The sequence below is a fragment of the Sus scrofa genome, chromosome 12 (genome assembly GCF_054392235.1).
Source record: "Sus scrofa isolate SSC_HxYL_T2T_F1_AM1 chromosome 12, Sscrofa_HxYL_maternal_Yorkshire_Landrace_v2.0, whole genome shotgun sequence".
In the NCBI taxonomy this organism is placed as follows: domain Eukaryota; kingdom Metazoa; phylum Chordata; class Mammalia; order Artiodactyla; family Suidae; genus Sus; species Sus scrofa.
The window spans coordinates 62207819-62233088 of NC_139394.1; the positions used below are offsets into that span (position 1 = coordinate 62207819).

The 25270-nt window shown below is 47.7% G+C and overlaps 1 protein-coding gene across 19 annotated transcripts in view; it reads left to right on the forward strand.

The window, feature by feature from the left end:
• MYOCD (myocardin) overlaps positions 1-25270 on the forward strand; it is a 484310-nt gene that overhangs the window by 378777 nt on the left and 80263 nt on the right. For 6 of the 19 annotated variants that reach the window (XM_084982861.1, XM_084982864.1, XM_084982863.1 and 3 more), the window contains exon 1: positions 5111-5476. The exons of 12 other annotated variants lie outside the window; for them this stretch is intronic. Coding sequence is in view for 2 of the 7 variants with exons in the window: in XM_084982862.1 (XP_084838988.1) it covers positions 5422-5476 (55 nt within the window). In the remaining 5 variants the exon portion in view is untranslated. 19 annotated transcript variants of the gene reach the window in all.

Below are 25270 nucleotides of genomic sequence, written 5' to 3' on the forward strand. Positions count from 1 at the left end.
GGGAAGTGTTTCTGCATCACCATGTTTCTGAAGGGGCCCACAAGAAAGGGGCTGAATCTTCCATGCTCTGGTCAGTTGTAATCCTGTGTCTGTCAAAGGCAATACTCCTTGTATATTACCCATCATATTTCTAACTTTGCATCATTTTTTAAAGGGCTGCCAGCTGTACGAGGCTCAGGCCCTGCACCCTGGATCTGCCCCTGTTGATTTATACTGTATTTTAAAATCTTCCGAAAAGCTACTGATAGTCGCTCACACTTTCACACGCCAACACCTTGGTCGTATATATGCACAGTGGAATACTACACAGCCCCCAAAAAGAATGCAATCATGTGCCATTTACTACAAATGTGGATGGACCTAGAGATGGTCGCCCTCAGCAAAGTGAAGGAAGCCAGAGAGAGAAGGACGAATACTGTATGAGATCACTTATATGTGGAATCTAAAATATGACACAAATGAATGTATCTCCAAAACAGAAGCAGAGAACAGCCTTGTAGTTGCCCGGGGGGGTGGGGGTGGGGGATGGATCAGGAGTTTGGGATTAGCAGATGCAAAGTATTACATGGAAAACGGATAAACAACAAGTTCCTACTATAGGGCAGGGAACTACATGGTTGAAAACTGTTGCACTTGGAGTGGATGAGCAATGAGCTCCTGCTGCACAGCACAGGGAACCATATCCAGCCTCTTGGGGTAGAACATGATGGAAGACAGTATGAAAAAAAGAATGTATATATATATATATATGTAGGACTGGGTCGCTTTGCTGTACAGTAGAAATGGACAGAACACTATAAATCAACTATAATGGAAAAATAAAAATCCTAAAAAAAACCCTATGATAAATCACAATGGAAAAGACTATAAAAAAGAATGTGTGTGTGTATATATATAATTTTATATATATATAAATTTGAATGACTGCTGTATAGCCAAAATGAGCACAACATTATTTCTCAACTGTACCTTATACGTTATAAATCAATTTAAAAAAACCGGTATGTTGAACATGTATAACCTGGATTTCCAGTTTGTTAAAACAACTGGAGGGAATGACTCGTGTCTCTCCCCCCCCCCCCTCACAATGGGCTACGGTCCACTAGAGCCAGGTCCTGGCTACCCCACGTGGACCAGCCTCCCCGCCACATGCTCTCTCATCTCTGCTCCTGTCCCCTGAGTTTGCAAACCTCTCTTTATACTGTGTGTCTCTCAATACTTGCCAGCGTGCCTTGCTCAGACCCCAAAGTGCCTTTCCAAAGAATGGATGGAAGAGGAACAGATGCTGCCCTGAAGCTGCCCATCGGACACGCAAAAGAAAAAGAGAAAACAGACAAGGTGACACCAAGAAGTCAGGATGAGAAGATGAAGAGACCCGGGAAATCAATGGCGACCTTGGCCAAGGCGAGGACATGGAGTTCGGAAGGGGGGATGGGGGGGTCCTGAGGCTGCATAGACGCGCTGCCCTCTGCTCTCCACCTGTGCCCTGCGACCCATCAGCTGAGCTCAGGCTGCCCCAGAAGGCGGTCCTTAAGGGGTCAGAGTGCATGCTGACCACCCCGAGCTGTGCTTTGGACTCAGACTTACAGACACAGTCCCTCCCCGCCGGCTGAAGGCCAAGGACCACCGCTGTGGAAGGCAGAGAAGTGACCTCAGGGAGGTGCAGTCTTGGGGAGCCCTGTCCCCTTGGGTGGGAGGGGCTGGTGATGTGACCGATGACACTGCCATGAGCAGGGGACGCTCTGTGGCTAAAGTCAAGAGGTTTTTTTGTTTTTTGGGATAGAGTTGCTTTATCATGTTGTGTTAGTTTCAGGTGTACAGCAAAGTGAATCAGTTCTACATATACTTATATCCATTCTTTTTCAGAGTCTTTTCCCAAAGAGGTTATGACAGAATATTCCAGAGAGGAGTTCTCACTGTGGTACAGGGGATTAAGACTCTGACTGCAGCAACCCCGGTCACTGTGGGGGCACGGTTTCAATTGCCAGCCCAGCACAGTGGGTTAAAGGATCCAGCATTGCCCAGCTTCAGCATGGGTTACAGCTGTGGCTCGGATTCAGTCCCTGGCCTAGGAACTTCCATATGCCGGGAGTGTGGATTTATAATGCTGTGCCGATTTCGGCCATGCAGCATAGTGACCTAGAAAAACAATATATAATATTCTTTATATTTATATTATATATTCTTTTTCTCATACTGTTATTTCACTTCAATGAAAGTGAAATAACATAGAATATATATAGATAGAATATATACATTCTTTTTCTCATACTGTTATTTCTCTTCAATGCCCAAAACCCTTCTGGGACGTGAGCGTTTCTAACCCCGTTTTCCATGAAGACGCAGAGCGTCTCGAGGGACTTTAATTACTCCAGGTCCCAGGGGAGCTGAGATTCAGAGGATGACCTCCCCGATCCTGGAAGCTCATGTCTCTCCCCTCCATCCGTCACTTCTCAGGCTCCCTCTAGGCCTGGGAGTAGCGAGGACCAGCAGAAGTGCTGCCAATCAGATTGCAGGCCGGAGGCTGGGGGCCGCTGGGCTGCATTAGCCTGCCGCTCCCAAAGCCCAGCAGAATCAGAGATCCATTTCCCTAGGGAAGAGCCTTTCCAAGTTTCAAAAAAAAAAAAAAAAAAAAAGCCTGCCTAGAGAGGGGGAAGGATGAGTCCCTATACAAGCATATTTATATCCATAGATATTCCACGCCATAGGGGGTATGAATCCCAGAGGGCAGATGTCATCAGCTACATGCTCCGATGGGAAAATTGAGGAGGGCTAGGTTACCAGCATTTCCCAAACGCACTCAAAAAAGAAACTATGCTCCCTTACACACACACACACACACACACACACACACACAGGCTCTCCTCTCAGGCCTGCAGAGGGAAAACAGTCCACGCCTGTCCAGCTCATCCAGGTCAGGCAGACCCTTCCAGTTAGCGCTGGCTTCAGCCGTTTTCATCACAACTTTCACTGAAACAATTCTCTGCCAAGTTGTCGTGTGCCTCTCCTGAGCCCTCAAGAGCAAAATCTGCTTGGCTTTTTTTTTTTTTTTTTTTTTAATATTGCTCAGAATCAGTTTTTTCCTCCACTCAGATAATTCATCAGCATTCCTTATCCCAGGCCTCTCTTCCCTGCAGGGCACCTCCCAGCCACCGGCATTCCAGAGCTGGCCGGGCTTCTTCCAGGCTCCTGGGCTCTTCCCAAACCTCCCTCCACTTCTTTTCATTGCAGGGCAGGAGCCTGGGGCTCGCCAGAGAGCAACAACATGTGGGTAGAGTAAGAGATCCCTCTGTGCCCCCTGATGACACAATGCCCCTTCCCCACTGTCTGAACCAGGAATCTGTATGTTACATCACATAGCAAGAGGTGTTAAGGCTGCACGTGGAATTAAGCTCGATAATCAGCCAACCTTGCAACAGAGTTTATCCAGGTGGGCCCAATAGGATCACAAGCATCCTTCAACGTGGGAGAGGGAGGCCGAAGGGAGAGGGCAGAGCCATATCACGTGATAAGATCTTGCCCCACCTGCTGGCTTTGAAGATGAATAGGGAGCCAAGAGACAAAAACCATGGGCGCCCTCTAAAGCTGGAAAGGGCAAGGAAACAACTCGCCCCTAAAACTTCCACAGGGGAAAGTAGCCCTGATAATACTGTGATGTTAGCCCCGGAAGATCCGCTTTGGACTTCTGACCACCACAACCGCCAAGATAATAAATGAGCATCATTTGAAACCACTGGAGTTTCAAACCACTAGGAAAATAACGCCCTCTATAGGAGCCTGTTACCAAATGACAGATACACTCAGCATATCTCATCGTCCTGCAAACAGGACTCCATCCCCAAGGGGAACGCGGGTCGGATTCCTCTGCCTCCTTTCTGACACATCAGGAATTCAATGGCCTATCCCGGAAGACCTCATTTACGCGAGCGACTGGTCCGATTCAGAGGGAGGACTCAAGGATCCGGGGCTCTGGGCAAGGCCCGAACTCAGAGCGTTGGAAGTCGTCCCATCAGGTCTTCATCTGTCACCGCCTGAGCTTTGCAGGGTTTAGCGCTCTCAGACACACGCCATAGATGGTACTGGAGGCTCACGTGCATAGCAGGTTGCAAAAAAATCCAACCCCAAACTATGTGTGCATAGAGCTTGGTTTTCATTTTCTGTGCGGCCCCAAGGACACAAGATTCTTGAGAGCGGGGTCTTTGTTTTATTTACAGATGAGCCTATCACACCTGGCACATTCTGGATGCGCAGTCACTCGGTGTCGTATTCGGGACGGATTTTCCCCTCGGGAGGGAGGGACTCCCTCGTGGAAAAAGTCTTTGAGCCTTGCCGAGCGGAGCCCAAACCCAGCTCAACATCCCTCAGCTCCAGAGACCCTCCCTTCCAGAGTTCAACCCAACTGAGAACCCAAAAGGGCTTCACAGTGTCCCAGCTGGATCTGCGGACACCCTGAGCAAAGTTTGTCCAAAAAGAGCACATCCCAGAAAAATGAGAGGCGTTTCGTTTTCTCCGCGGACGTGTATCCAGGTTTGATGCGGGAGCTGGGAGATGTACGCTCCATCTCTGCCTCCCTGTGCAAACGGACGGGGAATGTAAGGACCCTGGTTCCTGGGAAGCCTCTTATTTTCAGGGGTCCAGCCTCTCTGCAAAGCGCCGTCGCCGGGAGTTCGCGGGCTGGCAAGTCCCTTCCCGGGATGGGAGACGCCCACCGCCCGCCTCCCGCCTCCCGCCTCCCGCCTCCGGTCTCTCACCGCCCGCCTCCCAGGAGAGGCCCCGCCCCCGGGTCACCACCCACCCACCTGGCCCCGCCCACCTGCCCCCCCCCGCCCACCTGCCCTCTCACCTGCGCGCGGGGCGCCGCGCGGCGCTCCTCCCCTTCCCGCGGCCCGCGGCTCCGCCCCCCGCGCGCGCGCCCGCCGCCTCCCCGTCTCCCCCCACCCCGCCGCGCCGCTCGCCGCAAAGAGTTAAGCCCAGCTCCCGGGACTCCTCCGGCGGCTCCGAGTCCCGGGCCCGGCTCGCTGCTCCTGATTGGCTGAGCTCCTGTCAGTAGTAAAAAAGGATCAGATAGCAAACTTGGGACCTTCATAAAGGCGTGGTGGGGATGCTCGACGGGCGCGGGCAGCCTATGACATCAGCCGAGCACGCCTGGGATGCCGCGGCGCCCCGCCAGACTCCGAGGAGGCGCAGGGCCCCGCCGGCGGAGAGTGGAGTAGCCCCGCACGGCGAGGGGGGAAGCCGCCACTTTGCCGGGGACCCTGGTTTCGGTCACTGGCTGCCGCTGTACTCCTACCCGAGGGCGCTCGCGGAAAGTTGGATGAATTCTGGGTTGTTAACTGCGGTCAGCTGGGCTCCCGGGAGCCCGTTGCTGGTGGAAATCAGGAGGCATCTGGCCAAGGGGCCAGCGGCTCGCGGAGACTCAACATGACACTCCTGGGGTCCGAGCACTCTTTGCTGATTAGAAGCAAGTTCAGATCAGGTAGGGCTAAGCACTTAGCATTCCTTCTTCAACTTTTCCTCTCCTGCACGTCTCGGCTCCAGTCTGATCTCCAATAAATGCTTCAAAGCCAGCTCCTTTAACTCTGTTCTCCAGAAGCACATTTGGGAAGTGAAGAATTTTACTTGTTTGGGGGTGGGGGGGTGGGGCTTTAATGTCGTCTGTTGCAAACGCTTTGGGTTATAGAGCGCGGTTTTTGTTTGTGAAAAGGCCAGTCGTTTGATTTCATGTTTTGTCTCTGTATCTGTGAGCAGAAGTTTTGAAAGGGTCCGTCCGAAAGGAACAACCTTGAAAGTGAGCAAATAGGGGACTTCATGCTTCAGAGCTGCATGGTATCAGTTAGAATTGCTGAGAAGATGGACCTGGTCTTGCATAGTAGATACAGGGGTCACTGCAAATGTAGCTAATCCAAACAAATGTATTTCCCAAAAAAGTCACTTGGGGGAAGTAAAAATAGCAAATTTGGAGCACACCAAGTATTTAAAATGACATCACTGTAGGAAAAAAAAAAAAAAAAGTCCAGTGCCACAAATATTTTTTCCCAAACCATCTGATATTTATAAATGGAGACTTTTCCCCCAAATTTCTGTGTTAGTGGTGATAGAGAAACTTCTCAGAGGACGCTGTGTGAAGGTGAGTGGAGAGGAGACAGGGCTTTCACTACCACATGAGGGGTTGGTACGGATGTGTGGGCCTCCCCATTGAGACCGGGAGGCTTCCTAAAATCCTTCTCAGTAGCTCTGTGCAGAATATTGGTTTTATAAAAGTGGTAACAAACTGCTCGATAAATACATGGTTACAACTTCTGTTTAGATGGTGGGTTACTTTCTGTGAATTCTGATGGGCGCATTTCTGTAGCAGGTGTTAGAAGGATGCTGGTGTAGTTTGCTAAGTGTTCCATAACCCCTGCCCACCCCCCAAGGGGGCCACTCGGCGTTTCCCTTGGACGGATGTTATAAGAAACGAGAAGAGTGGATGCTGGAGAGTAAGGTCCTCTGAGACTTCTCTAGGAACTCCTGGCTTTTAGGTGTCTGTGGGGTCCACTGGCGATTTGCTGTGGCTCTGTACCGGGTCAAAGCGAGATGAAAACTTGAGGACTTAGGCAGCCGTGAGTCTCAGCGCCCTGAAGATCCAGGGCAAGTCTGCCAGATCCTGCATGGATTAATCTTTCCCTTCCTTCCCCGGTGAGGTGAGGTGGTTGGCCTGTTAATCCACTAGAGACTTCGCCTCTGCTTTGTAATTTGGTCGAAACCGCAGGGCAACACTGCCACCTTTCTGAAGAAGAGAGGATGTGGATTTATTTTTGCAAGAAGCTCCGCTCATTTCAAAGGCTCCCTTGCCAGTTTCCTCCAGGGGCAGAGGAGGGGCTGGTTTGTCTCAGTAGGATTTGGTGATGTACACTTCGTAGTAGAGTTGCGAAACAGACCCATCAAACGAATGCTTCCTTCAGCCACAGTGCAAAGGAAGACGCTATTTATTCTGTTCCTGTATCAGTGGGTTGGCGGAGCCTGGGTGTCTCCAGGGTGGACCCCGCAGACCTGGACCTTGGAGCTCTGAGGATTCCAATTGCAGCCTCACGTTGGTTTTGGTTTTGGTTTTGGTTTTTCACTTGGACGGGCTTTCGTGTCACAGGAAGGGTTGCTTTGGGAAAAGATCTCAGAGCAGCCAGAGGCAGGTGCAACCCTCTACCTTTGATAGACAGGGGAGCTGGGTCTGGAAACGGACACAGTCGTTTCGTCAGCCGAGATGCAAAAGGTTGAGAAATCTCCTGAAAGATACAGAAGAAAACAAGCCAAATGTAAAACTAAGTAAATGTGATATTGGGCACAGTGATTTTCCTTCCTGGCGATAATTACAGCCACAGCCCGGAAGTCCAGCTGGCAGCATGCAAACAGGAGGGTCTCTTCCGAAGGGTCCTGGGTTTATTTGGCGGCCAGCAGTGACTAAAGAAGGCCTCTTCTCTGTTTTCATTCCCCACCGCTTTCATTGCTTTTCTTCTTTTCTTTCACAAGCTACTCAACATGTAAACTCATAAAACTCTATCTCACTGCTTGTGTTTGCTGTGATAGGAGGTTCTGGTGTGTTTCATTTAAAAGATTTCAAAAAAAAAAAAAAAAAAACAAGTAAAATGCAATTGTTCTCTGAGCATAGCAGGACTCCCTTTGTGGTAGGGCTGGTTTATAAGGGATCAGATAACTGCTTCGACTCTGAAATTGACATGTTTGCCCACAGCTTCAACTAACTTTCTGTGTTCCAGTGACCTTGGTATTAACTGCAAAGTCATGCTACCAAGCAATAAACATGAAAGTTTACCCGGACAAACATGATACAGACTCATCTTACTGGAGAGCCTGGAGGGTTTCATGACCAATTGTGTGGTCCTAGTGCCAGACTCTCTGGCTTTTTAGCAGAGACCTTTATTTACCAGCTATATAACCTTGGTCAGTGACCTAATTCTCTCTGCCTCGATTTGCTTCATTTGAATGATGAGAATGATTATAGAGTGGCTGTGACTATTAAATGTGATGATACAAGTAGAGTACTTAGAAAAATGTCTGGCACTTAGGGAGCCCTCAAAAAATATTGTTCTCTTATTGATATTCTTAGGCAACGTGACACTGGGTTTTTCAGTTCTCTCTGAATCTCGTGGCTTCATCTGTACATGTCAAGCTTGTACTAGGATGATTGCTCAAACCCTTTAGAAACTTTTAACGGTTCTCTAAAACCATAGAGATTGGGAACAAGCAAAATTGTGACTGGGCTGTGTGACAAGTGGACATAGGTGGTTTACGTAAATGCAGTCATTGCTGATGCTTTTAAACAAATCACATTTTATTGTTTTTACTTGTCTTACTGTTGTTATGTCAATATCCTTAATCGGTATCACTGTCAGTAATTTTCCCAAATACCATAATCCTGTGTTAACAAGACACAAGGACACACACACACACTGTGCACAAAAGATCAAAAGGAGAGAGAGGTCTGTTAATGGGTTTCCCTTCTAAAGAACTATTGTGGGAGTTCCCTGGTGGCTCAGTGAGTTAAGGACCTGGCTTCATCACTGCTGTGGCTTGGACTTGATCTCCAGTACTGGAACTTCCATATGTTGCAGGTGCACCCCTCCCCCCCAAAAAAAGTTTCAGGAAAACTTGTTCTAGCCAAATCTTTTAGGAATTTCTACGAAGTGGAATCAGAACAGGAGAAAGCTAAGGGCTGACTATCACTCTGGACATCTGGTACAAACTATTTGTAGCTGAATTTATTCTTCCTTCCTTTGCTGAGAGCCACCAATCCTTTCCTCAGCAACAGCATGAGTTTCCTGTTGCTGTGGTAGCAAACTACTGCCAATTTCATGTGTTAAAACAACACTGATTTTTTAATCTTTTTTTTTTTTTTTTGGAGTCTAGTTGACTTACAATGTTTTATCGGTTTCAGATGTACAGCCAAGTGATCAGTTTTATATATACATATATCTATTCTTTTTTTCTTTTCTTTTCTTTTTTTGTCTTTTTCTAGGACCACATCCGAGGCATATGGAGGTTCCCAGGCTAGGGGTCTAATTGGAGCTGCAGCCACCAGTCTACACCACAGCCACAGCAACGCCAGATCCGAGCCGAGTCTGCGACCTACACCATAGCTCACGTCAACGCTGGATCCTTAACCCACTGAGCAAGGCCAGAGATCGAACCCACAACCTCATCATTCCTAGTTGGATTCATTAACCACTGAGCCATGACGAGAACTCCATTTTTTTTTAATACAGTTTATTGCATAAAACTGAGTGGATTTCTCTGTACTATACAGTAGGTCCTTGTTAGTTTTCTGTTTCATATATAGTACTGTGTCTGTTTATCCTTCCCCTCCGTGGTTTTCCCTTTGGTAAACATAAATTTGAATTAGAAATCTGCGAGTTTGTTTCTGCTTTATAAATAAGTTCTTTTGTATCATTTTATTAGATTCCACATGTACATGATATAATATGATATTTGTCTTTGTTGGACATGCTTCACTTAGTATGCTAATTTCTAAATCCATCTGTGTTGCTGTAAGTGGCATTATTTCATTCCTTTTTATGGCTGCGTAATATTCCGTGGTTTATATGTACCACATCTTCTTTATCCAGTCCTCTGTCAGTGGACATTTCGGTTGCTTCCATGTCTCGGCCACTGTGAATGGTGCTGCAGTGACCATGGGGGTGCATGTATCTTTTCAAATTAGAATTTTCATCTTTTCTAGGTATATATCCAGAAGTGGGACCGCTGGACCTGTGGTAGTTCTGTACTGAGTTTTCTGAGGAACCTCCATACTGTTTTCTGTAGTGGTTGTACCACTTTCCATTCCCACCAGCAATCTAGGAGCGTCCCCTTTTCTTAGAGGTCAGAAGTCTGGAAGGGGCCCCACTGGGCTAAAGCCAAGGTGTTGGCAGGGCAACGTTCCTTCTGGAGTTTCTGTAGGAGAATCTGTCCCCTTGTCCTTTCCACATTCTAAAGGCTGCTGTGCTTCCTTGGCTTGTGGCCCCTTCTGTCACCTTCGGAGGCAGCCCTGTGGCACCTCCCAGTGTCTCAGACTCCTACGCTTACGTCTGCAGCTCTGATTCAGCCCCTAGCCCCGGAACTTCCATGTGCTGCAGGTGCAGCTCTAAAAAGAAAAGAAAAAAAAAGGTTTAAAGGCCAGTTGATTCGCACCTTAATTCCCCTGTGCCGTGCATCCGAGCACGGGCTGCTCTAACAAAATGCCAGAGACTGGGTGGCAACACCACAGACCTGCATTATCTCACAGTTCTGGAGGCTGGACATCCAAGATCAAGGTGCTGTCACGGTCAAGTTCTGGCGAGGGCTCTCTTCCTGGCTTGTAGACGGCCACCTTCCCTCTGTGTCCTCACATGGCACAGAGGAAGACGGATGGACAGACAGCTCTCGGATGCCTCTTCTCACACGGACACTAATCCCCCACCATCACGACCTCATCTAAACCTCATTATTTTTCAAACACCCCGTCGCACTGGGCGCTACGATTTCAGCATCCGAATGTGGTGGCCGAGGGTACAGCCCAGTCCAGTGGACCATTGCAAGGTGACATAGTCACAGGTTCTGGGATTAGGACGTGGACGTCTCTAGGGAGGGGACATTATTCTGCCTATGACAGCAGCTTCCAACATGGCATTGCTAACGTTCACGCCTCCGCAGGCCTCTGCTGGGCAGATTTCATTCTGGAGCTCTTTTCCTTGCGTATAGATCATCCAGCCGCAATCCCAGGTCCCTGGACGGGCCACAGAGCCCTCATTCCACAGGCTGTTAAAATTGCTCTGCAGGACATTTTAACAAGAGGGAAGCCGGGTATGCGGGAAACTTAAATTGGCTTTTTAATGGCAGGATTTCTGAGGACCTTTATATTTCTGATGTCTATTGTGAATGGCTGAAAGGCAGTGATTCCCAAAGGGGCCTCATCTTCATTCCCATAGCATCTCAGAGGGCAGGTTTCGCAGGACAGGCACATGGTGGCAAATTCTTTCTGGACAGAGAAACTCAAGTTTCCAGCAGCGCTTTCTCCAAGGGGGTTCATCTCTCTGAGTAGGGGGCTGGCAAGCCCTGCTCACCCAGCCAGGGGAGAACTCTGCTGGTTTTCCCTCCCGGCTTCTTCCTGACTCCTCAAATTTCTGTTATGGATTAATATCAGGCACCAGTGCCCCACCCCAGGCATATCTACCAAGGATCAACTCCTCTGTCCTTAAAAAGCCCACAGGCAGCCTGAAAGATGCTGGGGAAAAAAAAGCTGTATAAGAGTTACATATTTATTCATTTATTCAATATGCATGGGTGAACATTTCTCTCATATTTCACTTGTTTTTGTTGTGTTTTTTGGGTTTTTTTGGTCCTATTGGGGCCTCACCCATGGCACATGGAGGTTCCCAGGCTAGGGGTGCGATCAGAGCTGTAGCTGCCAGTCTACACCACAGCCACAGCAACTCCAGATCTGAGCCGTACCTGTGACCTACACCACAGCTCATGGCAACGCTGGATCCTTAACCCCCTGAGTGAGGCCAGGGATCGAACCCATGTCCTCAATGATCCTAATCAGATTCATTTCCACTGAGCCACGACAGGAACGCCTCAGGTCTTCCTTGTAACGGGGACCGTGTTAGGAGCAGGAGGTGCAATTAGGGGGCAGAAAAGACCCTTCCCCTGTCCTCGTGTGGACTGTTAGAGCCGACCTCTTAATACTGTGCGTGTGGTTCCTACAGGCTGTGCCTCCAGAGAACACGGTTAGCTGGATCGTAAAAGAGGAGTGTATTTTGAGTCCTAAAGGGAAATTTTAAATCTCTTTTTAAGAGCCAAAGGAACATTCTGGGTTTGGCTCAGCCCACCCGCTTGAGACCATGGTGGTCCCCTCGTATAGCAGGGGGCCCTTCCCCACCTTCTCAATCACGATGACAAGACTCCCACCCCCACCCCCCAACTCCACGCCTGCCCTGCCGTATTTTCATCCGAAGCGCCTCTCACTATGGAGAACTGTCACCCTGGGACTTGACTCTCTTTATCTGTCCGTGAGGGCAGGAATTGGGGTCTGTCTGCGCTCACCGCTTTCTTCCCCGCCACCTACAACAGTGATCGGCGTTGACCAGGCACCCTTAAAAAGGCATCGAATGGAGACATTTTATTTTTTTCCCCATTTAGACTATTTAGAAATGATAAAAGCAAACAATGTGTGTTTTTACATATTTTTACCCGTATTTGTGGGGGCAGGGCTTAAAACGAGAATTAAAAAAAAGAAGGATGACTATAAATACAGAATTCGGAGAAGCAGTTGCCTCTGGAGTGGGAGAGGCACGGGCAGGAGGTGGGCTGGGCAGCAGTGACAGGCATGTCACCAAATCAGCTCACGCTCATTTGCGGGCTGATGACTGTGGGACCAAGGATTACAGTGAATCCAATTTCGTATGTCTGGGGCCTTTTACAAAATGAAACCTGGAGTTCCTGTCATGGCATCAGTGGAAACAAACCCGACTAGGATCCATGAGGTTGCAGGTTCAACCCCTGGCATCACTCAGTGGGTTAAGGATCCAGCATTGCTGTGACCTGTGGTGTAGGTTGCAGACACGGCTCAGATCCCGAGTTGCTGTGGCTCTGGCGTAGGCTGGCAGCTGTAGCTCTGATTCCACCCCTGGCCTGGGAATCTCCACATCTCCACATGCCTCTAGTGCAGCCCTGAAAAGAAAAAAAAAGAAAAGAAAAAAAGAAACCCTAAGTTTTTAAGACCATAAAGAGTACCATTTACCTTTTATCTGCTCTAGTACATGACCGACACAGTAAGGTTTTTGTCAGATTGTATTGAACCAAATTGAATGGATTCTTATCCAACTGGGTTAAGGTGGAGAATAATGGAGTTGCCGTCGTGGCTCAGTGGAAACGAATCTGACTAGCATCCAGGAGGACAAAGGTTCGATCCCTGGTCTTGCTCAGTGGGTTAAGGATCTGGCATTGCCGTGAACTGCGGTGTAGGTCACAGACATAGCTCAGATCCTGAGTTGCTATAGCTGTGGTGTAGGCCAGCCACTACAGCTCCAACTTGACCCCTAGCCTGGGAACCTCCATATACCGCGGGTGCGGCCCTAAAAAAAAAAAAAAAGTTGGAGACTAACACAAGTTCACGGCAGAAGCGCTCAATCCCAGGGCTAGGATTCTACATCCCTCCAAAGAGCCAAACCTGAATAGGAGATAATGGAATGTACTGGAGTCTTTTATCTTCTTTCTTCCCATCTTATCAGCACATACTCACTGGCCACCTGGCAGAGGGTGACCCGCTCTCTTGCCCAGATCAGGAAGAAGCCAGCAGGTGCACGTCCCAGGTATCCGCCTTTCCAGCCTCACGCCTGCTCTCCCGTGGGCAGGACTGTGGGGAAGCCCGTCACACCTACTCTCTGACTCCGTGACCTTGGGGCAGTCGGTGCAGCTCCCTGGGCATCTGTTTTCATACTGGTGAAACGCTCTGCTGTTAGGGAGGGAAAGACCTTCGGAGAATTATTGGGGCTTCTCCAGAAAGACATCCATCCATATTCCCCACATGGGAAGTGATAACTTGACCTGGTGGTATGCGAATTGCACAAGAGAGAAGCATGGAGAAGTGGTTTTGATAGACTTAAATAGGATTTTAAAACAGCTACCATCACCATTAGCCACATAAGAGGGTTTTTTGCAGCTTGATGGTGTTAGTACTTAGATTTTCATCTTGGGAAAAAAAAAAGATTTTCATCTTTATTAAACAGGTGCTATTTACATCCATAATTTGCACTCATCTCTCTATTCTGATGTCAGCCAGAAGAGCTGGTTAGTCATGCTTTACTTAACTAGATTTGAATTAGTATTTTTAGGTAAAATGCAGGGGTCTCCACATTTTGTTAAAAGAAGCTGTTTCATTTATTCCCAGAAATCCAGAATAAATAAGGCCCAATTCCTGACTTTTATTTTTACAGAGCCCAGCAAAGTGTGCTCTGGAACCACGGAAGGAGGACTACCTTCTCCTGTTGGTCGAGGGAAGATAAATTCTCCTACTTCCCTGTAGACACCGCTAAGAGTAGTGCTCTTATATTTCAGTCACTCCTGTTGGTGTTTGCTTTATTCAGCCACCTTAGATCAGTAGAGAAAACAATAGAATTCTAGCGGTGGAAGCAGTGGATCAAGCCACGGTAATAGTGTCAAATGTGTTTCTTGGGTTCCCTTGTGTTTTGAAACGCAGCCACCCCTTGATATGTGTGGCATTGATCAGGGAACACGCAGCCTCGCAAATGCCTAGTGTCTTGCCTAATGCTGCCGTTTAGATGACCTCTTAAGTAAGTTATCCATCCTTCCGCCTGCATCTCTTTCCCTTGGACTCTTAAGCGGCACAAAATCATCAATTCTTTCTCCGAAAATACAGTCACATAGCCCTGGGGAATCTCCCTATTTCACAGGCGATGACTGGAAAATACCCCATAAGCTGCTGTGACTTTCCTCTTTCCGGAAACCTTCCCCCTTTAGGAAGTCATTCAATTTTGTTGTCCTGGTGACTGGTTGGGCTGGTTTCTCGGATCAAGGTCAAGTTCCACGGGCAACTTTTTGATACACAGGCTCCAGACAGGGCTGTGATGCCAAATGCAGAAAAGGCTCTTCACTATGAATTGAACAGTGGCTGCCTCTATATGTTAAGGTCTTTGCTGTTTTGTGCTCCCTTCCTGTCTTTGTCTGGGTGTGGAGAGAATTGGACAGACAGAGGCAGAGCATATGCCTGAGTTGTTAATCGGGCGGCATCATAGCCTGGGTAGTTTTTCAAGCTGCTACCTAGCAGCATAATTCTTGTTTTGAAGACTGTGTCGTAGGCCACCAAGTTAGCACATCATAACTGACGACACCGTCCCACCTTGTATTAGAAAATTAAACCAGGTACAGATTTTATGTCATAAATAACACTACAAACTCTTCACACATATAGCCTTTTGCATCCTCTGGATTGCTTTAGAGGATACTCATCCTTGAGAGTAAATAGCTAAGCGTGGGAATCGTGGCTATGAATCGCTGGGATCCACTGTGGTAGCTCATGGCTCTTGCAATGTACCAGGCTCAAACTGTATCCCTTTCCACGTGGCAGTGTGTACTTACCCCAATGATAGAACCAACTCATGGAGTTGCCATCGTGGCTCAGTGGTTAACGAATCCAACTAGGAACCATGAGGTTGCGGGTTCGATCCTTGGCCTTGCTCAGTGGGTTAAGGGTCCAGCGTTGCCTGAGCTGTGATGTAGGTTGCAGACTCAACTCAGATCCCTCATTGCTGTGGCTCTGGTGTGGGCCGGTGGCTATGGCTCTGATTCAACCCCTAGCCTGGGAACCTCCATATGCCATGGGTGCGGCCCTAGAAAAGGCAAAAAGACAAACAAATAATAATAATTTTTTAAAAAAGAAAAGAACAACTCAGCGTCACCTTGGATGTTTATCCAGTGGGGACGGGTGGTCAAGGAGCCGTTCACACTTTTTCTGTCAAGGATAAAAAGGAAAAGGAGCCACAGGTGCCTGATACCTTGGGAAACGTTTGGATACCTCTGTGTGATCTGCCATTAGGGGACCACATGTGACCACGTTACTAAATATGATTGATTCTTTCTCACAAGAGACGAGAAGGGCGCTGGGAGATATTGAGACCTGGTGGTGTTTTTGTTATCCCATTTCATCCTTACAAAAATGCCGCGAGATGGGTATGCTTAGTCCCATTTTATAGATGAAGAAGCTGGGGCTCAGGATGCTCAGAGGAATAGACCTGCTACACGGTGGAGGCCAGGTCTGATCCCGTCTGACCCACCGTGCTGTGCCCACCATCTCGGTTACAACCCAAACCTCTCTCCTCCCACCCCCGCCCCCATCCCATACACACACTAGGCCCAGTGAGTTCCTTCTAAATTTCCGTGGAGTTCTGGGAGTTCCCTTGTGGTGCAGCGGGTTAAGGACCTGGCATTGTCACTGCAGTGGCTTGGCTTGCTGTGTGGCTTGGGTTCAGTCTGTGGCCCAGGAACTTCCCCGTGCCAGGGGTGCTGCCCGAGAAACAATGAATGAGGGAATGAATGTATTTATCCCAGTGGAGTTCTGGGCTGCACCTGCAGCTGCATATCCAAGATCATCCTTGATTTCCTAAATAGTGATTTCCTGCCAATCATCCTTGATTTCCTAAGCAGCAATGAACTGAACTCCTTGTTTCCGATACCAAGTAACTTATTAATTATACATGCCTTCTGTCCCAAATCCCAGGATGTCTAATGGAACTTGTGCATTTAAATCTCAGTTTACCTGAGAAAAAAAATTGCAAGACATTTCTGCAAACCCACAGCAGCAAGACTAGACTTTGCTCTAAGACCCTGAACATGCAGGGCAGCACCTGGTCACAGAGAGCAGACGGTGGCCAGGAGGCGGGGAGAGAGGGAGAGGCTAGGACCAGGGCCCAGCTTTCAGATGAACAATGAATAAGGGACACGACGGAGTATTAGGGACACTTTTGAGGTTAACGCCCTCCCCAAACACACGCACCCACACGTACACACACACAGAGGCATATCAATATATTCTAAATACATGCTCATGTCTTAGTCAGAAGGCGGTGCAAAAAAGACTTTGTATTTTCAGATTTGTGTGCAATCCTACAAAGTTCTTTTCCATCTGCAGTTATTCCAAAACGCTGGCTCTGCTCCCCGTCTAGTGCAGCACATCCTTGAGCCTCACTGACACCCAGGGGTTTGTACGCCCCCCGCCCGGCCCGGCCGGAGTGCCCCTGGCCACTGGTTACCACTAGTTCCTTCTCTGCATCCGTGAGTCTCCTTTTGGTTATAGTCACACGTTTGTTGTATTTTCTAGCTTCCACACGTGCGTGATGTCATACAGCGTTTGTCCTTCTGTCTGACTTATTTCACTGAGCATAAAGCCCTCCAATTGCAACCCTGCGCTGCCAGTGGCGACTGTTCATTCTTTTTGCGGCTGAATAGTATTTCATTGTGTGTGTGGCACAGGCTCTCATATATCCATTCGTCTGCCGATAGACAGTTAGGTTGTTTCCATGCTTTGACTGTTGTAAGTGAGGCTGCTCTGAACACTGAGGCTCATGTAGCTTTTCAAATGAGCGTTTTTTTTTCCTGAGGTATATGCCCAGGCGTGGAACCACTGGGTCATATGGTCGTTCTGTTTGTAGTTTTCTGGGAAGCCTCCATGCTGGTTTCACATTGGTTGTACCAATTTACATTCCCCCCAACAGTGTACGGGGGTCCCCTTTAAAAAGAAAATATTTTTAAAGTGGAAATATTCTAAGCTTACAGGTGAGGGATCAAAATATACCACGAAGGTACCACAAGTGGTAAAGCATAGAAAAAAAGCCTGGGAAGACCCATTCTCATGGATTATCTCTGGGGAGGGGGTGAGAGAATGAGTAATTTTTAGTTTTTCATATAGATTCCTATATTCCTTACTTTGATGATCTATTCAGCGGCTCCTAAATCTTCTGTAAGAATCAGGAGTGACTTGGTCATACAGGCACTGGCAGTGGACGCTGCTTGTTTACTTTTTAAGCCAGGGAGTGATGAGAGACGAAGGATTCCTTCTCGGAGGAGCAGCTGCACCAGGAGCTGGCTGAATACCTGGGAGGTTTAAGCCGTCATAAATTGCCCCCAGGCTGAAAGCCTGCTCACATTCCAGCCGGAACCGAGAAAGCTTGGTCCCCAGCTGAGCCTGAATACCAGCCACCCCTCAGATTCATTTAGGTTGGAAAATCCGAGTGTGTGCATTGCGACGGAGGCCCCCCGCCGTCCGGCTGACCTGGGGTCAAGTCCTGGTGCCGTCTTTCCTGGTTGTACGCACTTGATCGTGTCCGGCAGCCTCTCCACGTCTCCATCTGCTAACGTGGAAACAAAAATGCCTGCCCCGTGGGCACTGTGGGAGGCTTTGGCGAAACGGCGCATGTAAAGTATTCGCCCTAATTGGATTGTGATGATCATTATACAACTACAGATGTGATAAATTCATTGAATAAAAATAAAAATAAATAATATAAAAAATAATAAGTAAATAAATAAATAAAACTTAAAAATATATAAAGTATTCACCCTAGTACAGGAATGTGTTTCTATGCTCTGTCGATGGTAGCAGTTTTAGTCACAGGTTATTAATTGTCACAGCATTATTGATATGCATGTGCTATAGGATGTTAACTTACGATATTTTCAAAATAACCTTGGGAGTTCCTGTGGGTTGTTAAGTGGGTTAAGAATCCGATGGCAGTGACGAGGGTGGTTGCAGAGGTGTGGGTTCAATCCCCAGCCTGGACAGTGGGTTGAAGGGTCCGGTGTTGCAGCAGCTTTGGTGTAGGTTGCAGCAGACTTGAACTGGATTCGGACCCTGGCCTGGGAGCTTCCATATGCCACAGGTACAGCCAGAAAATGAAAATGAAATTTAAAAAAAAACCCTCAATATTATTATACAACATCGTACTCTTGCTAAATTTGCAGCCTGCCTCTCGTGATGACGTCTTGATATTTGCTGCTGGCTCTTCTCATTTCTTTTTACCCCCGGTTGTGTTGAAGCGCCGTGAAAGTCACTTTCGTTGTGGAATTGAGGCAGTATTCCATAATGTGATTTGTGTACAGTTCATCCCGTATTCCCTCCCTTTCAAAAAATTTTTGAGGAAGGCATTGGTCTCATTTTGCTGCTCCAGAGAGGGGTGCTTTTTGCCCAGCTCAGGTCTTCATGTGTTTCTGATGAGAGCCCCAGGCCTTGTGTGGTTCCTTCCGAGGTTACCCATTGGCTCTAGGGACGGGCACAGCTCATGGCTGTCCTTCAAGCTTGACGGAGACCCCAAATCCTGCACCCTTGCAGTTGAAAATATTATTCCGTCTGAAACTGAAACTGAGGTGAAGGGCTCTCTCCAGAGAGAACCACGTTCACGACCAGATAGCAGTCGGCTCAGTCGGAACACCTTGTATTTTTATGGCGCATTAAACTCCCCCCCCAAAAAAATAAATCACATCACCGGATATGCTTATATTTTCATAACAATTCTGGGAGATGACACAACCGGTCTTGCGGATGTGGTGATGAAGAGTCAGGGACATTGAGAAATTTTTTCAAGGTCACGCAGGAGATGTAGAAGCAGAGCTCTGGGCCCCCAGAGCCAAGTTCACCACGTGATGCTCAGTGGAACGTGGAGCCAGGGTGGGCAGCCGTGTGCAAAGATGGGCCAATGCCCGGCTTTGTGACGGCCAGTGCCCGGCTCTCAGCAAAATAAATGGTCCCTCTGCTTAAAGCTTTCTTCCTACAGAGCAGTCATCTTCCCTGGCTGCATGATGGAAAGAACTAGATTAGAAGAAGAGGTGAAATTCAGCAAGTTCAACACCTGTAGAGGTGAACAGAATAGGCGCAGACTTTGCAAAGCCTTTGGGTTTGATAAGAGCACCAGCCTCTGCAGAAGCTACTGGTCTCAACACACAGACTAGAATCTGACACCACGGAATGTCCCAGAGACAGAAAATGTTCTTAAATATTATGCTTGGTTGTTTCAAAAATTTATAGAAACGGTAGAGCCAAGATTATTTTCTAATGTTTACACAAAATCTTAAGGAGTTCCCTTGTGGCTCCGTGGGTTAAGGATCCAGCATTGTCACTGCTGCGGCTCTGGTTATAGCTGTGGTGCAGGTTCAATCCCTGGCCCAGACACTTCCACATGCTGCCAGTGTGGACAAAAAAAAATTTTTTTAATGTACCTACATTAACTATTTTCCCAAACCTTAAAGTTACAGTATATGTACATATATATATTATATATACACACACACATACGCACACTATTATATATGTGGATATATATCAGTCAATGTTATATGTATCATGACCATATATATAACAGTATACATGTAAAATATATGCATATATATATCTATCGTATGTTATGAATACACTCTATACATCATATGAAGGGTCAGAAATTTATGTTCTTTGTGGCATTATACACGCTACAGAAAAATGGAAGGAAAACTTGAAATGCTCAACAAAAGGAGAAGGTGTGAATACACAGAACTGGATTATAACGTGTGTGTTAAATGTGACAGTTTCAAAGAATAGCTAATACAATAGAAAGAGGTTTATAAGGCCCAAAGGAGCTTTCAAAATTGCATGTAGACTCCAATCTTCATTCTTGAGACACTAGATTTTTTGGAAGAAAGAGGGCAAAGTCTAAGTGGGTGTTGATTGCCCCTACCAACTTGAATTACCAATAATTTCACTTTCCATCCTGAAATTTTGTACATTTTCTGCATTTTCTATAATGCACATGGGTTTTTTTTTTTTTAATAATCGGAAAAGGCATCATACGCTTTAAATGCCAACACAGTACACCACAGGCTTCCCTTAAGATCTCAAAGGAACTTAAATCTCTAGTCAAGGACTTACAGCAACGTGGAATGAGAAACATCCTATTAATTTGGAAAGAATTCTCTTCCCTTGGCCTCATAAAGCATAGCCTTTCATCCAAATTCTTTTTTTTTTTCCTGAAATGGTTTGAATTTGTGGTTTTTATGAAATGTATTGAAGTATAATTGATTTACAGTGTTGTGATCATTTCTGCTGTACAACTAAAGTGATGCGGTGATCCACGTACACACATCCATTCTCTTTCCGATTCTTTGCCCACCTAGGTTATCACCACCATTGGGGAGAGTTCTCTGTGCTGTTCAGCAGGTCTCCACTGGCCAATCATTCCATAGACCTCAGTGTGCACATACCAATCCCAAACCCCTAGTCCATCCCTCCCCCTACTACCGACATGTCTCCTTTGGTAACCATAACTTTTTTGAAGTCTGTGAATCTGTTTCTGTTCTACAAATAAGTTTATTTGTATCCTGTTTTTTAGATTCCACATATAAGATATATCATATGATGTTTGTCTTTCACTTTCTCACTAACTTCACTTAGCGTGATAATTTCTAGGTCCATGTTGCTGCAAATGGCATTGTTTCATTCTTTTTTATGGCTGAGTAATATTCTATTTGTATATCTGTACCACATGTTCTTTACCCATTCCTCTGTCAGTGGACATTTAGGTTGCTTCCATGTCCTGGCTATTGTAAATTGTGCAGCAACGAACATTGGGGTGCATGTACCTTTTTGAATTATAGTTGTCTCCAGATAGATGCCCAGGAGTAGGGTTGCTGGATCATATGGTAGTTCTATTTTTATTTTTTTGAAGAACCTCCATACTGTTTTCCATAGTGGTTGCACCAATTTACATTCCCATAACCAGTGTAAGAGGGTTCCCTTTTCTCCACACCCTCTGCAGCACCTATTGTTTGTAGACTTTTTGATGATGGCCATTCTGGCTGGTGTAAAAAATGCAAATCATAGCAGTTTTGATTTGCATTTCTCTTAATAATGAGTGATATTGAGCATCTTTTCATGCTTTTTTTAGCCATCTGTATGTCTTATATCTATTTAAGTTTTCTGCCCCTTTTTTATTGGGTTGTTTTGTTATATTGAGCTGCAGGAGGTGTTTGTATATTTTGGAGATTAATCCATTGTCGGTTGCTTCATTTGCAAATATTTTCTCCCATTCTGTGTGTTATCTTTTCATTTTGTTTATGCTTTCCTTTGCTGTGCAAAAATTTAGTTTAATTGTGTCCCATTTGTTTTAATTTTCATTTTTCTAGGAGGTGGATCCGAGAAGATATTGCTGTGGTTTATGTCAAAGAGTGTTCTGCCTATGTTTTCCTCTAAGAGTTTTATAGTATCTGGTCTTACATTTAGGTCTTTAATCCATTTTGAGTTTATTTTTGTGTATGGTGTTAGAGAGTGTTCTAATTTCATTCTTTTGCATGTAGCTGCCCAGTTTTTCCAGCACCATTTATTGAACAGACTATCTTTTCTCCATTGGATATTCTTGCCTCCTTTATCATAGATTAGTTGACCACAGGTGCATGGGTTTATTTCTGGGCCTTCTATCCTGTTCCATTGATCTATATGGCTGTTTTTGTGCCAGTACCATACTGTTTTGATGGCTGTAGCTTTGTATTGTAGTCTGATATCAAGAAGCCTGATTCCTCCAACTCCATTTTTCTTTCTCAGGGTGGCTTTGTCTATCAGGGATCTTTTGTGTTTCCATACAAATTTAAAAAAAAATTCTAGTTCTGGGGAAAATGCCATTTGTAATTTGATAGGGGTTACATTGAGTCTGTAGATTGCCTTGGGTGGTATATGCATCATGACAGTATTGATTCTTCCAATCCAAGAGGAAGGTATAGCTTTCCATCTGTTTGTGTCATCCTTGACGTCTTTCATCAGCAGCTTATAGTTTTCAGAGTACAGGTCTTTTGTCTCTTATTTATTCCTAGATACTTTATTCTTTCTGATGCTATGGTAAACCTTCGTTCCAAGTTCTAATTCACCTTCGTTAACAGTTCCCATCAGGAATTCACTGGGTACCCGCTTTAAGCTCTTGAATATTTGTATAGTAAGTTATCCTGGCTAACAGAGTCTTACCCTGAGCGCTGAAGGGGATACTTAGGGGATGGGAAGCAGAGGTTCAGGAAGGGTTAGTGACCCACCCAGATTCACCCATGGAAACCACGGTAGCACTGGACCTGAATCTGGTGACCCCTCCCAGTGGCTGGGGGACTTTGGGAGGCAGAAGTGAGAGTCCCCTTCCCCTGGGACCCCCCCCCAGCACTAGCTTTCAAGGAAAGCAGGTCAAATGCAGGTCGTGGTCCCCACGGGCCCCTCCTGCCTCCCGGGGTGCACATGCTGTCTGCCTAATTCACTCGTGGCTCTAGGCCATGGATCACACAAACAAGCGGGGAAAGCCTCGGAGAGGAATCTCCATGCCCAAATGGGGCCATTTGTCTTCTGAAATTATTGTTTGAAATTGTTTATGTCAGTTGCTGAGTTTCTGCTCTGTGCCTCGGGGACCTGTTTGTGATGGAAGAAAAAGGGCCCTGCAGCCAAATGGCCATCCGCACGGGGCAGTTCTGGTGACAGGGTGGCCTGCGGCCGGCCAGCCCTCCAGAAGGGAACTGCTGCGGGGAGGTGCACGGCCGTCGCAGAAGAGCACCCCGGGGCGCCTCGGGTGCTCACTGTGTGGTCGTTTTAATTCTCACGTCGGTCCTGTGGGAGGGCACCGTGGCCCCCCCTCCATCAGCCCCCAATTCACAGATGCAGCCACCGAAGCCCCCAGCCCCCCAGGACATTTCCCGAGACCCCACAACTAGAAGCTGGAAACACCAGGACTTGAACACGTGCCACCCTGGCTTCAGAGCCCGTGTTCTCAGCTCCCACCCTGAGCGGCTTCTCACGGGGGCACCTCGTCTGGCCGGAGCTGGCTTTCTCGTCCCCTCCTCCCAGAGAGCATGCGACTCATGCCCTCTGCCCCCTTAGCCACACTGTAACCCCCACAGCGCGTCCACTCCGGCCTCTAGTGTCTTGAGATTTTGTAGCATAAAAGCCTCCAGCCCCCGAGCCTGGCAGCTGGGAGAGTGGGAGAGAATTCCTTTTGAGGCACGAATTACTCTTCCAATGTTTTGACAAACGGAAAGTGCGGTGCTTGGGAAGAGGCCGGCTTCGCCGTGTTTGTGTGAACAGACATCTCTCTAAAACAACACGACTGTGCCTGAGGCTTGATCATGGAACAGCCGCCTGGCCAGTGTGAGCCTGGGCTCCCTGGATTTGAACACCCTCCTGGTTTTCACCCTGCAAGCGCCCAGCCCTGGCAGCCGGCCTGAAGCTCTGTCTCTCAGTCTCCTCGAAGGAAGCGCAGTCAGGGCATCTCGTGAAACCAAGAGAGAACAGCCGTGCCTGGTCCCAGGCACTTCCCTGTCTGCCTGCTTCTCTGCAGGGGTCACCCAGGCCAGTCCAGCCCTGCACCCCCTCCCCCAGGCTCCCCTCCCCCTCCCAGCACAAAGGGCTCCATCTGTCACCTGCTGATCACTTTCCCCCGCCACTCCTCTGGACGCCCCCGCAGTCGATGGGTGGACAGTCAGCTTCTGCCCTCCTTGGTCGCTGAGACCGCCTGGCTGCTCCTCAGCACGCAGGGCAGCTCGGTGAGGGCCCAGTTATTATTGCTTCCCGGGCTCAGAAGGCCAGGAGCAGTGTGTGCTCGGGCACCAACACCACCCACAAAAATAGTTCCTGGCTTTCAGCCTCGTTGGGGAAACACGGCCAGGCTGAGGGCAGGGGCGGTGTAGACAACCTGGCCCAAAAAGCCACGTTCCCTCCGCTCTCGATGCCCTGTGTCCTCTGTACCAGGCTGGTCGATGCCCGTGCACCCTGAGCAAGAAGACATCGGACCCACAAGGGAGATGGGACTGCTCACGGCAAGGGGGTTTGTCACCGAGTCGGGTGACGTCAGGGAGAGGAAGGAACTCTGTGTACCCCCTTGGCCAAGACCGTTATGTCCGTGATCCGTGTCCGGCACGATCAGCTTCTGGCCTGGAAGGCCCTGGAACTTCCAGTGGTGCTCGTGCTCGTTACTTTCCCGAACCTCCTCCACCGACCTGTGGCTGACCGTGTCCTGAAGGCAGTGCTGTCAAAGTCAAGGGTTGCACATGAAGGCCAACCCAACTAAACCCAGGTAGGAGCCAACAGAAAGAAGATCAAGGCCTGAATTGTGGGCAGATATGACTGCCCCCCCCGCCAAGGGGAGCACCTTCAGCTGGCTGCTGCTCCTTTGCGTTCAGGGCTTGCGTCTTTATAGAGAGGATACAGCTTTAAGAATCGTTCGCCGTGCTTCCTGTGACATGTTTAACCCGATTTCCTGGGTCTGCAAACATCACGCTCTATCATATATGTGCCACACTCCTGGGAGTTTTGACTGGTAGAGCAGGATTTAAGAACAGGTCTCTTGGAAGCAACCTAACTGCCCATTGACAGATGAATGGATTAAGAAGATGGGGTACATAGACAGAGTGGAATACTACTCAGCCGCAAAAAAGAATGAAGTAATGCCATCTGCAGCCACTTGGATGCAACTAGAGATTCTCGTACTAAGTGAAGGCTGAAAGAGAAAGACAAATACCATATGATACCACTTAAATGTGGCATCTGAAACATGGCACAAAGGAACCTGTCTACAGAACAGAAGCAGACTCACAGACGCAGAGAACAGCCTTGTGGTTGCCTCGGGGGAAGGGGGAAGGAGTGGGATGGACGGGGAGTTTGGGGTTAGTAGATGCAAACTATTCCATGTAGAATGGATAAGCAATGAGATCCTGCTGTACAGCACAGGGAACTCGATCC